Raw genomic sequence first — 20,336 nt, 5'->3', positions numbered from 1 at the left:
CCTCAGGCTGTGCCCCCGACCCAGTGGGGCTTGACAGGGGTCCTCAAGGTGCACCCCCAGTGCTGGGTTGGGGAAACTCAAGCCATGCTTCTGCCCATTGGGGCTTGACAGGAGACCTGAGGCTGCGCCCTCCTGCCAGTGGGGCTTGACAGGGGACCTCAGGCCATGCCCCCCACCCAGCGGACCTTGACAGGGAATCTCAGGCCATGTCCCCCACCTGGCGGGGCTTGATGGATGACCTCAAGGCATGCCCCCTGCCCCGGTCTGGCCTGGGGGACCTCAGGCCATGCCCCCCACCCTGGTGCCGGGCCAGGGGACCTGAGGCTACACCCCCTGTCCGGCAGGGCTTGACAAGGTTGGGACTGGCCGGGTGGATCTGAACCTAGCCCAATGTGGGGGGGCCGGCCACGTCTGCGTCTCACGTTATTTTGAGGTGCATGTGGGTGGGCGGGGACTTGACTCTGGGTCCTGTGGTGAGCCCCAGACTCTGACAGGAGGAAGGTTTTCATATACATTTTACTAATTTTCTTTCATCTCTGACACTTCTATTATAGAGAAAGGGCAAATAGCAATATTAAATTATTTCCTCTAATTAATCCCCTTTTAATGTGCACGAATTTTATGGTGGGGAGGGTCAATCGGGGATGGGGCTGGATTGGGGGAGGCTCCATGGGCGGTTGGCCAGCTGGCCCCAACCCCTGGTTGAACTCCCAGTCGAGGGGACAATTTGCATATTAGCCTTTTATTATATAGGATAATCTCTTTATACATGTATACAGGACCTAGACTAGGCAATACAATCTTGAAAAAAAACAACAATAAGACTTAGACTACCAGATTTCAAGACTCTCGGATTCAGAATGGAACTTACACCATTGGTCCTTTAGTCTATCTATCTATCCAACTAGAGAATCTATCTGTTAGCTACCTATCAGTAGATGAGTGGATAAAAAAGCTGTAGAACATTTACTCGATGGAATACTATACAGCAGTAAAAAAGAAGGCTCTTTTACCCTTTGAGACAAGAGAGAGGGACTTGGAGAATATTATGCTAAGCGAAATAAGATAGTCAGAGAAAGACAAGTGTCACGTGATCTCATATGTGGAATCTAATGAACAATATAAACTGTTGAACATAATAGATCTAGAGACATAGAAGCATGGAACAGACTGTGGAATTTCAGAGGGAAGGCAGGAGTAGTTGGGTGGGAAGAGATCAACCAAAGAACCTATAGGCATATATGCATAACCCATGGACACAGACAATAGGGTGATGGAGGCCTGGGGCAGAGGGTGGGGGTGGACTATAAGAGATCAATGGGAGAAAAAAGGGAACATATGTAATACTGCAACAGTAAAGATTTAAATATATATATTTACTAGAGGCCCAGTGCATGAATTCATGCACCAGTACAGTCCTTCAGCCTACCCTGCAGGATTGGGCCAAAACCGGATCTCTGACATCCTCCAGGGGGTCCTGTATTGTGAGAGGGCACAGGTCAGGCCTAGGGACCACACCAGTGCACAATCTGTGCCAGGGAGGGACGTGAGAGTTTGGCCAGCCAGGGAGGGACCATGGGAGGGTTCCAGGGCATGTCCCACCCATCTTGCTCAGTCCTGATCAGCCAGACCCCAGCAGCAAGCTAAGCTACCAGTCAGAGCATCTGCCCCCTGCTGGTCAGTGCACGTCATAGGGACTGGTCGACTGGTCTACTCTCTGCCCCCTAGTGGTCAGCATACATCATAGCAAGTGGTTGAGCAGGTTTAGCATGTCATTAGCATATTATGCTTTGATTGGTTGAGCGGATGAGCAGACAACCAAGCTCTTAGCATATTAGCCATTTATTATATAGGATTATAAGGAACTATATATTATTTATTATATGGAATTGGCTTATTTGATTATGGAGGATAATCCCATGATCTGTTGTCTGCAAGCTAGAGACCCAAGAGAGCCTTGTGGTATAGTTCTCGTCTGAGTCAGAAGGCCTAGGAAGCAAAAGAACCAATTGTGTAAATTCCAGCCTTAAGACAGGAGATTTATATCCCAACTGCACAGGTCAAGCAGAGAGAATGGATTCTCCCTTTTCCTGCCTTTTTGTTGTATGCAGACCATCAATGGGTTAGATCAGGTGTGGGGAATCTTTTTACTGCCAAGGGCCATTTGGATATTTATAACATCATTTGTGGGCCATACAACATTTTCAACTTAGTAATTATCCTTCTATGTTTCTTCAAACATTTAATTAACTCACCCCTACTGTCTTAGCAGGGCCAGACCAAATGATTTTGAGGGCCTCATATGGCCTGAGCGGCAGGACATTCTCCACCTCTGGGTTAGTTGATGCTATCCATTAGAGAGGGCAATCTGGTGTACTCAGTCTGATGATTCATATGCCAATATCATCCAGAGACACCCTCAAAGACAATCCCAGGAATAACGTTCAACCAAATATATCTGAGTATCCTGTGTCCTAGTCAATTTATCACATAAAAGTGTGATAAACCTCATTATCACTAGGGAAATTGTGAAAGCCAGTGTATGATATCACAATACATCTATTATAGTGGATAAAATAAAACACTGACAATACCAAGTGCTAACAAATATGTGGATTTGTATCTCTCATACATTGCTACAGCACATGACTCAACAATTCTGCTCCTAAGCATTTTTTTCTAGAAAAATGAACTTATGTTTAATCAAAAACCTATGCATAAATGTTCATAGTAGTTTTATTTGTAATAGCCAAAAATTGGAAATAACCCAAATCTCATTCAGTGAGTGAAAGGATAAACAAATGATGGTACCTACGTACAATGGAAATACAATAACAAATAATAGCAAGCAACAAACAAGAACCACTCTTGATACACACAAAGCTATGATGTATCTCAAGAGCATTATACTGAGTTAAAAAAATCTCAAAATAAAAAGCTTCTGCACAGCAAAAGAAACCATCAACAAAACAACAAGAAAGCCCACTACATGGGAGAACATATTATTTCTGATAAGGGTTTAACCTCAAAATTTTACAGAGAACTCTTACAACTTAACAAAAGGAAGATAAATGATCCAATCAAAAAATGGGCAAAGGATCTAAATAGACACTTTTTGAAAGAGAACATACAGAAGGCCAAGAGACATATGAAAACATGCTCTAAGTTACTAATCATCCGAGAGATGCAAATTAAAACAACGAGATACCATCTCACACCTGTCAGAATGGCTATCATAGACAAATCAACAAAGAAAAGTGCTGGTGAGGATATGGAGAAAAAGGAACCCTCCTGCACTACTGGTGGGAATGCAGACTGGTGCAGCCATTGTGGGAGACAGTATGGAGTTTCCTCAAAAAGTTAAAAATGGAACTCCCATCTGACCCAGTGATCCCACTTCTAGGACTATATCCCAAGAAACCAGAAACACCAATCAGAAAGGATATATGCACCCCTATGTTCATAGCAGCACAATTTACAATAGGTAAGATTTGGAAACAGCCTAAGTGCCCATCAGCAGATGAGTGGAGTAGAAAACTGTGGTACATCTACACAATGGAATGCTATGCCGCTATAAAAAAGAAGGAACTCCTACCATTTGCAACAGCATGGATGGAACTGGAGAGCATTATGCTAAGCGAAGTAAGCCAGTTGGAGAAAGATAAATATCACATGATCTCACTCATTTGTGGGATATAATGATCAACATAATTTGATAAACAAGAATATATCCAGAGACAAATGGCAGGGGAGGGGTGTGGTTAGAGAGCAACCAAAGGACTTGTATGCATGCATATTAGCATATCCAATGGATACAGACACTGGGGCAGTGGGGGGCTTGCCCAGGGTGGGAATGGCTGGGGGGGGTGTCAATTGGGGTAAAAGAAGACATATGTAAAACTTTAGACAATAAAAAAAACTCAAAATCTTCCATACTGTATGATTTCATTTACATAAATAACATCCTCAAAAACATAATTATAGTGATGGAGAACATATTAGCGATTGCCATTGGTTAGGTTGGGGAGAGAGTATGCCTCTAAGGGGAGTTTTTAGAGAAGATGGAACAGTTCTGTATCCTGATTGCGAGGTAGCTATATAAATGTTTGCATGCAATAAAATGCCATAGAAGTATAAACAAACCAAAAATATTGTACATGTGAAAATTGGTAAAGTCTTGTGAAGATGTGTGGTTTAGTAATGGTATTGCACTTATGTCAATTTCTTGGTTTTAATAATCACACTTTGGTTATATTTCTTTGGGGCAAGATGGGTGGATGGTATATAGGGAATTCTCAGTACCAATTTTTGCAACTTCTATGGGAGTTTTAACTTACTTCAAAATAAAATGTTTTTAAGTTATTGAAATTTATGTCTAAGGTTTGTGCATGTAAATTATAGCTCTATTAGAGGCCCAGTGCACAAAATTCGTGCACTCGGGAGGGGGGTCCCCTCAGCCTGACCTGTGCCCTCTCGCAGTATGGGAACCCTCGGGAAATGTCCAACCAAGCCGTCAGTTGGACATCCTTCGTGCTGCCATGGAGGTGGGAGAGGCTCCCTCCACCACTGCTGCACTCGCCAGCTGTGAGCCTGGCTTCTGGCTGAGCAGCACTCCTCCTGTGGGAGTGCACTGACCACCAGGGGGCAGCTCCTGCATTGAGCATGTGCCCTGGTGTTCAGTGCGTGTCATAGCGACCGGTCATTCCACCGTCAGGTTGAAACCGGCTCTCTGACATCCCCTGAGGGGTCCCTGATTGTGAGAGGATGCAGGCCAGGCTGAGGTACCCCACCAGTGCATGATCAGGGCTGGGGAGGGACACAGGAGGTTGGCCAGCCAGGGATGGACTGTGGGAGGCCTCCGGGGCGTGTCCAGCCTGTCTCGATCGGCAGGACCTCAGCAGCAAGCTAACCTACCGGTCGGAGCATCTGCCCCCGGTGGTCAGTGTACATCATAGTGAACAGTTGAGCAGCCTTAGCATATCATTAGCATGTTATGCTTTGATTGGTTGAATGGCCGACCAGATGACTGGACACTTAACATATTAGGCTTTTATTATATAGGATAAACATTTAAAGTTCCTTCCATGCCCTCAAAAGTTTATAGCAAGGCCTCTGCCTTATTATATAAGAAGAGGGGCTTGTGCAATGATGAATGGAGGGATATACATAACTCAGCTTTCTGCAACCAAGGATAAAAATGGTTTTAAATTATTCACATATCTAGAAATACTCTAATTTTTTGAATAATTATACATAGACATACTATAAGACACCTTTAAGTGAACTTTATAATATTTTCTCTTTTTTAAAAAGAAATTGGGTAATAAATAACTAAGTATTTTAATGTGTGCTTTTAGTATGTCTTGACTTATAAAAATGCAAACATTTTAAAATAAATATTTAATGAAATATATTTTATGAAAACGTTGAAGAAAAAACTCCCTTTTTTGTTTGTTTTTTGTTGTTGTTCTTTTTTAATAAATGAGTCTCTATTTTTAATTCAGTTACCTGAGTTGGAGATGAATCAGAATCCAGAGTCTTAAAAGTCATGTTCCAAAATTTATACCCCTCATTTTATTGTGAAAATATGGAGCAAAAGTATTACTAACCTTGTAGATGGGGCTCCAAATGTGACCTGTTCAGTAAACAAAGACCAAAAACAATTTTGCAAAATTAGTTTTTAATATTTTCTATTGAATTACACATAGAGAATTCTTATCTGACATTAACTTAAAACTGTTATAACCATACAAACTTTAATATTACAGTGCTTTAAAATTAAATACATATTTATAGAAGTGTTAAAAGCATCCTCAGTTACATTCAGTTTTTAAGTACATCCATTTTGCATAATATAGAGCAAAAGATGTATTATATTTATGATTTTTCTATTTGTTAACAGTAATGGAAATAATGATGTTCAGTTTGAAAACCAATGATTTCAAAAATAGAATCTGAACATTCATGCGTGTGTGACTGTGTCAGATGCACTAATGCACTCTTGACAAAATTTCTAGGTTTGCATTTACGCTGCCAAGTGACACCATTGTGAAGTCATGTATTCCTGTTAAATCTCACTTCTGAATTTGAATCCCTATTATATATAATCTGACTGAATTAGTAACTGACATTAATTGTTTTCTATCTCAGAAGAAGCACTCTTTGGATGCAAATCGCTTAGATGACAATGAGATTTTTGGAAGGCATGTATTCACAAATATTTTCTTGACGTGTAGATATTGTCTTATTTGGGGAGGGTGGATTTCTACTTTCTATTTAGGCATAGTAAATTTACGTCATCAAATTGAAGTGAATGAATCCTAATCTTAAAATATTGAGGCTTATAGTTAACACCTCTTTAGCCAGCAGGCAGGTTACCTTTGTAGTTAACATTTTTTCCCTTGTTTTGCAACTGGCCTCACAGAAACTGTGGTATTGCTTTGGTATTTTCTGCTCATTCTTAGACTATTTTTTGTTTTGTTTTGTTTTAAGTCCTAGTGTTGGTGAAGCTATTCTCATGGGAACATTAGACACATACTTTTGTGTGGTAATTGAAATAAAGAATTTGTAACACTTTTCTTACTAATCACAAGTGTATATTGGAAGCCAAGTGTTCCTTATTTCATTTTAAACAGTTTTCTGCTGAGGCTTTTTGTCAATTCAATTGTATTCCTGACAGACATTATAGAATGGTTTCTATTCTGAGTTTGGCAATAGCAAACTGGCTTACTTAACAAGGAGAAGTTCATGCGTGTAAGGATGGGAAGAAGACGGCAGGGGAATGTAAAGGGGAAAGACAAACATCTGCATTTGAAAGAGGATGATCATCATTAGATGCTGCTTTCATGAGTTTTTCTAGCTCATCATATAGGGACAGCTTTCTAACCACAGTGATGATTTTATGGCTTTATTTAAAATTTTCTCACATCAAACATTAAAGACAATGCTTACTCAGAGGATTTCAAACATCCTGTGGTTTGGGTTAAATTCCAGCTACTTTAAAGCTGGTTTGCTTTCCATCACTTCATTTTTCCCCACTTCATGCCTGGATCCTGATAAATCTTTACTTAATGATATTAGACATTCTGTAAAACAATATTTCATAGGCAAGAAGCAAGTTTTTCAACTCTTACGTTCAGTCCAAAATAGTAATAAAGGTCAGATGGTAATTTTAGATACAATAAATTATCTAGTTCTTATGTCCTAGTATATTTTGAAAATTTTATATATTTATCATTATCCCCAAATTAGACTTAATGTATAGTATTTTTGTATTAATAATTGTTGTAATGAGAAGTAGATATCTTTTGTGATTTTATAGTATACAAATGTAGGATGAAAGACATTTCAGGGGATTTTACTGAGAAAACTAATACTTAAAAGTGTTAAATATAAATATTGCAGAACATAACCCAATATGACATTTCCAACATTCACTTAAGAACTAAATAATATTCTTGGTAAATAAGTAATGTTAAACTGTGTAAAGTTTCATCAGTTGCCTTTAAGATTGATTTTCATCAAAATTACTATACTAAAATGTTTTCTTTTGTTGTACAGACGCAAATAGCAAACCTCAATTTTAAAATCGACTCTTATTTGCGAAAAATGCTTTGACATAGTGCATTTGTTCTGCCTGCGCTGCAATAAAGGATTGTGGTATCATTTTGAAGAAGGTTGTTTGACAGAGCCTGTTTGTTTATTTGGGGTAATGTGAGCTGCATTCAGAAAATGCCATATTTTGTTTCATGATTGTATACATTCTCTCCCATTGCTCCCAGGCAAGACTTGTAAGCGGAGAAGACACGGATTTAGAGCTTTTTTCCATGACCAGTGGAAGTGCTTTGTCTGTGAAGAAAGAAAAAAAAAATCAGGCACACAGACAGTCAGAGGGATCTTCAAGTAAGTTGTGGTTTCCTTCAGAATTAATTTAGAAATCACAAATGAATTGATGGAACCTAATGCCAACAAGCATTCTTTTACATCTAGGGGGTAGAATGCCAGCAACCAGAACTGCCCAAAAAATGTGTACTTGAATTTTTTTCTTTCCTTAAATGTCTTCTTTTGATATAAACAAAATTAAATTATTTCTAAAATTAACAGCACAGCTATTTTAATTATATTCTGTGACTCAATGATCTACTCTTCCAGTCCCTGATGGATCATATGGAATTCTTTGATCATTTAGTTCTAAAAGGAATTTTTTTCAGCTAATTGTAAAAAGTTGGATTTATATATCAAAGTAGTGTAACTTGGACTTTTGCCATTGATTTAATAGATGTTGTAGGTAGAGTTAATTTTGAAAGGAAACTTTTAAAAAAATAGCAGAATTTAGATAATATTATACTGCCAAAAACATGATTTAAAAAACTATTTTCATTGAATAGATGACAGTTTATATTTATTAATGATGGCTTTTTGCATTTGTAAATCTGTCACACATCTATTCCCTTTTGTCATGGTTTCAATAAGAATTGAACTGTGGTTAACTCTGAAAAAATATGAACACTTTAAAATTATCTATATCTTGCCAGGCCAATGTGGCTCAGTGGTTGAGCATCACCCATGCACCAAGAGCTTACTGGTTCAATTCCAGTCCGGGCAGATGTTTGGGTTGATCCCCATTAGGGGGTGTGCAAGAGGCAGCCAATCGATGTTTCTCTCTCATCAATGTTTCTATCTCTCTTTCCCTCTACCTCTTCCTTCCTCTCTCTCTAAAAATCAATAAAAACATTTAAAAACAAATAAATATCTATATCTTCTGGTATTTGGGGCTAATAGAGCCTAATTTTTTCAAACTCTTCACTTAGGGTATAAACCCTAAGGATTTTGAAATGTATTTTAAAATATTATTGTATAAAATATGTTCTTTTAATATCATACTAGGGGCCCAGTGCATGAATTCATGCACCTTGAAAGGTACTGTGGGCCACAAGGCTGCTTTAAGCACAGGGGCGGGTCTCAGCCCATTGTTTGCGCCCCCTCCCACTGCGGCCCCAGTCCCCTGTCTGCTGGCAGCCCTGCTCCTGCCACCGCTCCCATGTGCTGATGGCACAGAGCAATTGGGGCCAGCTCCAGCAGCGGGTGTGAGCAGGGCCAGCACCCGTCAATGGGCGCCTGAGAGGTGATCGGGGCAGCAGCCACCGCTTGCACCTGCTGATGGTGCTGAGTAATCGGGATCGGCGCCAGGCACGGGCAGCAGGTACGAGCAACTGCTCTGGCGCTGGCTGTGGGTGCGAGCGGGGCCGGCGCCAGCAGTGGGTGCAGGCGGGGCTGGTGCGGACAGCAGGTGTGAACACCGGACAGGACTGCGGTTTGTGGGAGCAAAGAATTTCCAGTAACCACCAGATGCTTGTTCCAATGACAGCGACCGGCGCTCTGCCTTGGTCTGGCAACCCATTCACCTGCTCCACCAACCTGCTGTGGCCAACTCCCGCCATGTTCCACACATGCCCCCTGGTGGTCAGCACACATCATAGCAACCGGTTATTTGGTTGTTCGGTTGTTCCGATTGTTCCACCATTTGGTCTATTTGCATATTAGCCTTTTATTATATAGGATTTTGTTAACTTCCCTAAAGTATACTGAATCTCAGGAGTCAATTTTTTAAGTTACATTTCATTATAAATATTATTATTCTTGAGGATCCAAGATGGCGGCGTAGGTAAACACCTAAACTGCTGCCTCGCATAACAATTTCAAAACTACAACTAAAAGACAAAACGTCTATCACCCAGAACCACGGGAAAGCTGGCTGAGTGGAAGTTCTACAACTAGAAGGAAAGAGCAAACAGCATTGAGGGGTGCACAAGCGCGGAAAAGCTGAGGTACGGAGACGCGCGAATTGGGAGCACTGCTGTTTTCAACCCGAAGGGAGACAAGCTCCCGATTACTCCGAACTCCAGTTTCTGGGGAGATGTGGGGGACCCAAACTCCTATGGGGAGAAGCTGGACTGTCTTCCGGTGGGGTCGGAAAGTGAGGGAGGCTTGCTTGCAGGGCTGCGCGCAGGAATAATTGTTTACTGTGCTGGGGCACAGAACGCGGGGATGCGGTCAGAGATGCAGAGCCAGTTAACTGGCAGCCATTGCTGTTTGCCACGCCCTAGCCTAGTGACACCCTGAGACCCCGCCCTGCACAACCTGCAAACCCACCCAAGCTCCAAGCAGCGGCTTTAGCATATGAATGACCTGCCCTATCGCAGCTTAACCTAGCAAACTTGCAGCCCGGGTCAGACAGCTCCAAAACCTCCAAACCCCAAGCAAAGAGGAGAAAACTGTAGTTCTCGCTGTAGCGCCTGCTGGGTGGCCTCAGACAGTAGCTGACCTGCACCCCATTGGAGATCCAGAAGCCAGTGTACCTAGTGGTCAGAGTGAGACACCAAATTTCAACTCCTCACATCCATAAGAGACACATTCAAGAGGCAGACTCAGTGAGCACCAAAGCCCCACTGAAACAAGTCCTGCACCATAGGCGTGTCTCCAGCGCAGCAGTTCTTCCATTATAAACACAGCGGGTCCCCACAGCCAATTGGCCTGGAGGTCAATTCCTCCCATTGTACCAACAGCAATCAAGGCTTAACTACACCAAGACTTTGCACTCAGCCCACAAAGGGGTGTACCGAAGGCGTCCACCTCAAGTGATTGGGGAGGCTGAGCTACTGGCCCCTATAGGTCACCTACCACACAAAGCCACTCCATCAACACAAGGAAGCAGCAAAATGCGGAGACCAAGAAACATGTCACGAATGAGAGAAATGGAAGAAAGCAAACTACTGGACGACATAGAGTTCAGAACCACATTTACAAGGTTACTCAAGAATCTTCTAAAAACCGCTGAGGAACTTAGTGAGACCTTTAAGGATCTTAATGAGAATACCAAAAAAATGGAAAAGGACCAGTCAGAAATTAAGCATACACTGTCTGAAATAAAGAATATACAGAAACTCAACTGTAGATCAACGTACCCCAAGAATCAAACCAAAGATCTGAAATATGAGGAAACAAAAAACACCCAACCAGAAAAACAAAAAGAAAAAATCCAAAAATATGAAGATAGTGTAAGGAGCCTCTGGGACAACTTTAAGCGTACCAACATCTGAATTTTGGGGGTGCCAGAAGAAGAGAGAGAGCAAAATATTGAAAACCTATTAGAAGAAATAATGACAGAAAACTTTCCCTACCTGGTGAAAGAAATAGACTTACAAGTTCAGGAAGCACACAGAACCCCATTCAAGAGGAATCCAAAGAGGACCACACCAAGACACATCATAATTAAAATACCAAGGGCAAAAGACAAAGAGAGAATCTTGAAAGCAGCAAGAGAAAAACGGTTAGTTACCTACAAGGGAGCACCCATACGACTGTCAGCTGATTTCTCAACAGAAACTATGCAGGCCAGAAGGGAGTGGAAAGAAATATTCAGAGTGATGAACAGCAAGAACCTACAACCAAGATTACTTTACCCAGCAAAGCTATCATTCAGAGTTGAAGGTCAGATAAAGAGCTTCACAGACAAGAAAAAGCTAAAGGAGTTCATCACCACCAAACCAGGATTACATGAAATGCTGAAGGGTGTTCTTTAAGAAGAGGAAGAAGAAGAAAAAGGTAAAGATAAAAATTATGAACAACAAAGTGACATCAAATACATACCTACCAACAAGTGAATCTAAAAATCAAGTGAATAAAAAATCTGAAGAACAGAATGGACTGGTGAATATAATAGAATCAGGGACATAGAAAGGCTGACAATTCTCAGGTGGGAGGGGGTGTGAAGGGTGCGGGAAGAGATTGGACAAAAAGCTTACACCTATGGATGAAGACAGTGGCGGGGGGTAAGGGCATGGGGTGGGGTGGGGAATCAGGTGGAGGGAAGCTATGGGGGGAAAAAAGAGGAACACCTGTAATAATCTGAACAATAAAGATTTATTTAAAAAATATTATTATTCTTGAAAAAGATTTATTACTCATTGATATTATAGTTATGTACACATAAATTCAATATTTGATTGAATGTGAAAAATTCAATGACCCAGATAGTACTTTTTGGGTAAATGATTTCAAAATGACTCTTTCACTTTTTATATAGATACTTAGTAATTAGATCCCAGTCAATTGAAATCATTGAAATATGCAAGTTAATTTTGACAAATTTTAATTTGCTTTTGAAATAATTATAGTATGTCTAGCTTAAATGTATTTATCAGGCTTTGAAGTTCTTAGAGTGCTTGGATTTCCTTACCTGAGTATAGAATCTGGACACTAAAAGTTTGCTGTAGTCAATGTGATTAAGATAAAATACCTTATGTTTATTCACCTAATACAGTTTTTTACATTGTTAACATAATATATTAATAACATCAATTCTTTAATATATATTTCATTTCAGAAGGGATCTGTGCCACACAAAATAATGAATAATACTATATTCATTTAAGCTCTGCATATTGCAAACTCATATGATATCACTTTGGAGCAGTGTAGGTAAAAAGGAACACATCATATGAAACAAAAACAAAAAAAAATGCTTTATACCTTTACAGAATATCAAAGTTTTTTTATTTTTTTTTCTTTTATTTTTTTTCATTTTATTGTTTAAGGCAGGGGTCCTCAAACTTTTTAAACAGGGGGCCAGTTCACTGTCTCTCAGACCGTTGTTGGAGGGCCGGACTATAGTTTAAAAAAAACTATGAACAAATTCCTATGTGCACTGCGGGCCCGGGACAAGTCAGCTGCTAAGCAGGACAGGCAGCGGCACCCAGAGGGCCAGATAAATGTCCTCGGCGGGCCGCATGTGGCCTGCGGGCCATAGTTTGAGGACCCCTGGTTTAAGGTATTACAAATAGTAGTACATATGTCTCCTTTTTCAAAGTTTCTTTTAATAAAGTATCATCTGAATGTTAAAACAAATAGCTCAATAAATCAGCAACTTTTCTTAAATGCTCATGCTTCATCTTTCACTTATGTGACATAAAATCATAGATTGTAGAGTATACAAGATCATTATATAGAGTTCATTTCTTAACACATTTTCTAATAAGCTATAATAAGGCTATCCTCACTGTAATTACGGATGGGGAGCGGGCCTAAGCCGCAGTCTAGCCTCCCTCTGAGGGAGGCGACTGGACTGATCAGGGGAAGGTGCCGCCCCCATCACCCCGCTGCTGCTGCCACTGCTGGCCATGGTAGCTGTGAGGCCTGAGCCCTGGGTCTTGCAGCCACCAGGGCTCATGGCTGCCTGAGCCCACCGCTGCCGTGAGCCCTGGGCCTTGCAGCCGATGTGGCTTTGTCCGGATGGACATCTGGATGGGACATCCAGAAGACATCTGCCCTAATTAGCATATTACCCTTTTATTAGTATAGATTATAACATCAGCATAATCATAGTAAAGGCTCTGACATTAATTTGCCTGGATTTGAATCATGACTTAATTTTCTCATCCTTAAAATGGAAATGATAATGGAAGTACTTAACCTTGTGAAATTGTCTTCAGGATCAAGTGTAGAGCATTTAGAACCATACCTGGCACCTACAAGTCCTTAATAAAAAATGTTCTTTAAAATTGCACCTACACATAGCTGTAAAAGAAGAAACAATTGAGATAAAATATTGAAGTATCTAGGCACATGGGATCAGCTTATAAGAAACCTACTCTTAATAGTCGCTTGATTAAAAACTTGGCATAGCCTGTTTTTTATAGAAATCTTTAACCTCCAAAGTCCTTGGGTCCTGGGCCTCCAGGGCTCTGGGCCAAGCACTTACAGCTTTGGTACTTTGACAGCTCTTTTACCTCCGGCCTTCCCTGTTTCTCTCTCAAACACTTGTCACCTTATTAAAGCTAAAGGATTTCTTTTAGCTTTGCAAGAGAATAGTTTATGGGCTGAAGCTATAAAACTCTTTAGGCCTTTGAACTTTACTAGATATTTCTCTTTTAATGTTGCTATAATATTTGTAACATATATTCTTTAAAATCAGATAAACTCATGTTTAAAATACCAATACTACAATTACATGTAAGTTGTGTAACTGTGAGTAAATTATTTAACCTCTAAAAATGAGTTTGTCTGGAAAATATAAATAATAATGTATATTTCACAGAGTTTTTCTGAAGAAGAAATTTGTAAAAATATATGTAAAGCATGTGATATATGGCCTAACTTATAGTAAGGACTTAAATAATAGTATGTGCTGTTATCTTGTTTGTTATTGTTGTATGTTTTATTTTGCTGTTGCTTAATTTCTAACAACTCACAGGTAAAATTGTCCTCCTTTTCTGTGTGTCAAATAATAGCAGAACCAGCAAACTTTCAGCATGCCAGCCATCTCAAACAATACATGTTTCTTTTCTTTGTGAATTTCCCGTTTTCCGTCCTTTCCCTTTTAGGTCTTGCTGCTCTCTTATGAGAAAGCAAGGCAGTCTTCTGCTACCTAGCTTCCTAATCTACCTTATGGTTTAAATAGAGATGAAAGAGGTTAGAATATTATTTTTTAAAGGCCATTTATAAAATGCATATGCCAAGAGATTTCCTCACTTAGACAATATTTAGAAAAAAATATTTGATTTCCTCAAATGGTTTTGGTTTTCTCAATTAATTTTCTCATTTAATACTTAAAATAAATGATAGATTACAATAATAATAATTTTATTACTATAGCAATTTATAGCTGTACACATTTATTTTAATTATCATTCTTATTTATAATGATTATTTTTCTTTGACCACTAATATAAATAAGACTCAGAGAGTTTATTTAATTTGCTTTTGGCACAAAAAATCTTAGCAAGGTATAGTAGCAACTTGAACCTATCTTTTCTTATTCCAAAACCGGTCTTAATTGCCTTTTATTTCTCTATGGACTAAAATATTTAGCTTAGTTAGTAAGAGCACAATATAATTAATGTAGTTCTTATTCATTCATTCATGAGCCATTTACTGAATAACCATGATCACTGTATATCTACTTTAGGCTTCCAGTTGCCTCCTAATTATCTCTGCATGTTCCAGGACATGTTCCATTTTCAAAGTTACCAGGATTGAGAATCCACAATTTCTCTATAATAGTGTAGAAGCATCTCAGAGTCAACTTCTTCTTTGAGCGTGTCTAAATTATCATGAAATGTAGGCCATTTTAACATGGCACTAATTTTTCTGAACATGGAATAATATACATTAAAGAAGTGAAATGGCAAACGTAGTTGAAATGGGTGAGGAATTTCTTTTTTGTACCTATAATAAGATTTGGGATTTAAGTAAGGAAAGAAGTAGAAGAAAGCCATCTAAACAAAGGAAAGGGATAAAATGTGAACAAAGAGTTGGGCAAAAGGAAGTTTACAGTTGTAAGTACATGAAATACAGAATTTATTCTTGTATTATGATTTATTAATTATTTATTTATTTTCCATATGAGTAACTGTAAACCTACTTTTGCTTCACCCTGGATATATTTGTGGAACATTGAAGAGTCAGTCTGCCTGGACCAGGGGTTCCACATACTGAAGTAATGCAAAATAAGGTTGGGTTAAAAATAAACCTAGTTTTAGGTAAGTTTGAAAGTAATGTGGAGGAATTGGACTTTTTAAAAAATCCTCATCCAAGGATATTTTGTCATTGACTTTTAGAGAGAGAGGAAGGGTTAGAGAGAAACGTGGATCAGTTGCCTCCTTGTGTATGCCTTATCCAGGGATTGAACCCACAACCTAGGTATGTGTCCTGACAGGGAATAGAACCCAAAACCTTTTGGTGTACAGGACGATGCTGCAAGTAACTGAGCCACCTGGCTAGGACTGGAGGAACTGGACTTTCTTACTGATAATGCATAGCTAACAAAGATTTCTGAAAAAACTTTCATGTTTTAGAAAGCTTAAAATCAGTTAAAGACAGGTATTCTGAGTCAATCCTAACATTATGTAATGTCTCCAATATATTTACAAAGTAACTTTGTAGATATTATCAAAAAAGATGATCAAAAGTACAAAATGAAATAGTTTAATAGATGCCAATACTAAATAATTTATGCAGATGTAGAGACTAAAGGTGGTAACTAAAGCAAAAGTAGATTTCAAATATGACCATTAAAGTTTACTCCTCATTTTAGTTTTATAAGGAACCACCAAACTCTCTTCTAAAGTAGCTGTAACATTTTGCATCTCCACTAGCAATAAATGAGAGTTCCTATTGTTCCACGCCCTTGCCACATCTGGTGTTGTCAGTGGTCTGGATTTTGGTCATTTTAATAGGTGTGTAGTGTCATCTTGTTTTAATTTGAATTTACCTTTATAGTAAGTATGAAGTTGGGCATGTTGATCTTAGGTACCTAGATTGACTGCCTGCCACAGTAGGCCCTTTGATGTATATTTGATGATTTAACAAATGGATGAATGGGTGAATATGGCCATCCATTAGCTGAGTAAGTGCCAGGAAAGGAGTATCTTTCAAGCTCCATAACATTCTATTAACATAATTTTGAATTTGCAAAGGAAGAATTATTAGCACGTTGTATATTCATCTATGCATATCTATAATAATAAAAGCATAATATGCTAATTAGACCAGACAGCCGAACAACCTTCTGGATGTCCTTCTGGATATCCTTCCAGACGACCTTCTGGACGAAGCCGGGGCTGTGAGGGCCACAGCTGCGAGAGCTGAGCCCCTTGCACGAATTTTGCACATATATGTATGGATATCTAATCTGTCATAGCTACAGTATATATATAATATACATTCATAATTCCCCACTAAGCACACTTAAATGTTATTGCATATATTTGTGGGTCGTTATATAAACCATGCCTCATGATAACAAGCAATTATATACCTACAATATGCATAGCACTATCCAGATCATTAGAAAAATACAAAGATGGATAGGACCAAGACCTGGACTAGCCAACAGAGTACTGAAGGATAATAACAATGTTGAAGGGACAATGCACCCAACTTCAATACTTACTATAAAGGCAAATTCAAATTAAAACCAGATACCACCACACACCTATTAAAACGACCAAAATCTAGAGCGCCAGCAACACCAAATCCCACAGGAATATGGAACAATAGGAATTTTCATTTGTTGCTAGTAGAAATGTGAAATGGTACAGCTACTTTGGAAGAGAGTTTGGTGGTTTCTTACAAAACTCTTACCCTATGAGCCAGTAATCATGTTCTTTGGTATTTGCCCAAAGGAGTTGAAAGCATGTCCACACAAAAACTTGCATATGAATGTTATTACAGCTTTATTGATAACTGCCCAAATTGGGAAGTAACTAAAATGTCCTTTAGTAGGTGAATGGCTAAATAATCTGATACATCCAGATAATGGAATAAGAAATGAGCTACCAAGCCATGAAAGATGGAGGAAACTTAAATGCATACTCCTAGGTGGAAGAAGTAAATCTAAAAAGGCTACTTACTATATGATTTCATGTATATGACATTCTTAAAAAGCAAAACTATGGAAACAGTAAAGATATCAGTGGTTGCAAGGGTGCTGGGGGGGAAGGGAGATGATGAGAGTTAAGTACCGAGGATTTTTAGGACTGCAAATTATTCTGTCTGATATTGTAATGATGAATACATGCCATTCATTGTTCATTTTTACAAACCCACAAAATGCATAAAACCAAAAGTTAGCTGTAATATAAACTATGAACTATGGGTGATTATGATGTGTCAATTTAGGTTCATCATTTTTAACCAAGATACCTCATTGATGAAGGATGTTGATAATGAAGTAAGTTATGCATGTGTATGTGTAGTGACAGGGAGTGTATGGGGAATCTCTACCTTCCCCTCAATTTTGCTGTAATCCTGAAATGACTCAAAAAACATAAAGTCTTAGTAAAAGTAGGGGTGGAGAAAAGAAAAAAAGGGAAAGGAAAAGCTCAGAAGTGTCTTTCTTGCCAGCTATGTCCTGAGACTTACGTAGGAATAGGTGGAATTTAGATTTCAATTTTATAAATGTAAATTTCCCAGAGTTAAGGAAGCAGAAAGCTATAGAGTTGAGACTCAAATCTGTGTCTTCTGATTCTTTGTGTAAAGTTATCAATTGTTTCCCATCCAATTTTTCTGTACCATAAATATCTTATTGTCTATCTCAAGGTAAAGATGGAGCAAAAATATACATTTTTTTAAAAAATATATTTTATTGATTTTTTACAGAGAAGAAGGAAGAGGGATAGATAGTCAGAAACATCGATGAGAGAGAAACATCGATCAGCTGCCTCTTGCACACCTCCTACTGGGGATGTGCCCGCAACCAAGTTACATGCCCTTGACCGGAATCGAACCTGGGACCTTTCAGTCCACAGGCTGACGCTCTATCCACTGAGCCAAACCGGTTTTGGCCAAAAATATACATTTTTATTTGCTTAACTAAAATGAACTAAGGCAGCCCTGGCCAGTTTGGCTCAGTGGATAGAGCATCAGCCTGTGGAGTGAAGTATCCCAGGTTCGATTTCAGTCAAAGGCACATGCTTGGGTTGCGGGCTTGATCCCCAATGGGGGGTGTGCAGGAGGCAGCCAATCAATGATTCTCTCTCATCATTGGTGTTTCTATCTCTCTCTCCCTATCCCTTCCTCTCTGAAATCAATGAAAATATATATTTTTAAAAAAGAATAAATGGATATATCAGGCATTATTGCTTTTCTCCTATATCATCTTGTTTTTCAATGGATATTGTCTTCTCCAGAACAAGGGAACATATTTCCCTTAACATTCCATGGACTTCTCTTCATACTACATGTATGAGATTTAGGTTAAAAAGTGGTTACAGATATTAATGAAAGTTTGTAATATAAATAACCCTCTATTATGGAATTTAAATGCTAAACAGACTTCCTTTCATATTTTGTTGGACCCAACTAGTTTTTAAAGTTTATTGTTTATTCTCTTTCTCCCTTCTAAGTGTATGTACCAGGAAGGCACGGAATTTAATGAAGTACCCTAGGTACCTAGAAAAGCTACCTGGCATATGGTAGGCTTTTGATATATATTCAATGATTTAATTAATGGACGAATGAAAGAATATGGCTATCCTTTAGCTGAATAAGAGCTAGAAAAGGATATCTTACATTTTCAAGCTCCATAGTAGGGTAGAAGAAAAAGAGGGGTAGAAGATTGACTGGTAGACTTGCAACAGTATCTTCTAAATCTTCTAAAAGCATCTGACTTATTCAAAATGCTGGTATTGTTATTAAGGAGTACAGTCTATCCAAATGTAAGTGTTTTCTCCCAGGTGAGTCTTTAAACAACCCAGTCATGAGATGCAAGTTCTCATGGATCCAGCCTACATGAAGCCAATTTTGTCATTTGTTCATCAAAAATAATTATGGAATGCTCCCTGAAGCCCCAGTGCATTGCACAGGGGAGAGTGTACTAAGCAACGCCAGCCTTTATGGAGTTTATAATCTACATAAATATATGCTGTGGTAGTTTGGGTCCAATTAAGAGATAGCTTTCATACAGTAGGTTACACAGGGAAAGGTTAAATATTATTTACACTAGAGGAGTAGCTTAAAAATATAAGGAAACTCTCCACGGTGCCCTAGGGCTGAGTCAGAGCACCCAAGGAAGGAAAAACTTGGGAGGGGTTCAGACATCACTGGAGAAGGTATGATTCAGCCACCAGACAGTAGAGAAGTTCCCTGGTTTGCCAGACCCAAGCTAGTTTATAGTTCCTGAACAAACAGTAGGCAGCTCTCTGCAATGCAGGGTGGGGAGCAGGTGAGGAGCCCTCAGTAGCATGGGCGTGCAGTAAGAGTGGACCTTGCTAGGGCAGAGGTGTGGCAGGCTTTTGTTTCCCTGTGGGACGGATGGCACACAGGCTATCCCTAGGTCCAAGCTTTGCAGTTGCACAGGGATTATGTTCGGGGCCTGCTTCAGAGTCTCACACCCACAAGGTCAACCCTACCCCCATGTATACCAGAAACTGCAAAGCTTCTTCCTCTGGCAGCATCCCTTCAGCACCCTATACTGAGAAAGCTAAACATTTTTCTCACTTTAAAGAAGTGCTTATAGCCCTAGCCGGTTTGGTTCAGTGGATAGAGCATTGGCCTGCAGACTGACTGGTCCTGGGTTGGATTCCAGTCAAGGGCACATGCCTGGGTTGTGGGCTCGATTCCCAGTAGGGGGCATGCAGGAGGCAGCTGATCAATGATTCTCTCTCATCATTGATGTTTCCATCTCTCCCTTCCTTTCTGATGTCAATAAAAAATATATTTTAAAAAAAGAAGTGCTTATAAATTATTTTATTATTTAAAAAATGTAATGAAGGGTATATTTATTGCTACAAGGCAATCTATCTATATACACTGAGTGGCCAGATTATTATGATCTC

General features: G+C 39.3%; 1 protein-coding gene across 4 annotated transcripts in view; it reads left to right on the top strand.

Annotated features, from left to right (window-relative positions):
- Positions 1 to 20,336, top strand: part of LRRIQ1 (leucine rich repeats and IQ motif containing 1) — a gene marked incomplete at both ends in the record, with an annotated part of 281,974 nt that overhangs the window by 230,172 nt on the left and 31,466 nt on the right. For 3 of the 4 annotated variants that reach the window (XM_080659623.1, XM_080659624.1, XM_080659621.1), the window contains one exon: positions 7,782 to 7,902. In XM_080659623.1, coding sequence (XP_080515749.1) covers positions 7,782 to 7,902 — 121 coding nt within the window. Of the gene's footprint in view, positions 1 to 7,781; positions 7,935 to 20,336 lie in introns of those variants that run through there. The other variant, XM_080659622.1, reaches the window with a different exon arrangement.

This window comes from Plecotus auritus (genome assembly GCF_963455305.1).
Source record: "Plecotus auritus genome assembly, chromosome: 3".
Classification (NCBI taxonomy): domain Eukaryota; kingdom Metazoa; phylum Chordata; class Mammalia; order Chiroptera; family Vespertilionidae; genus Plecotus; species Plecotus auritus.
Note: the sequence above shows the minus strand (reverse complement) of the source record. Positions and strands in the feature narration are given on the sequence as shown.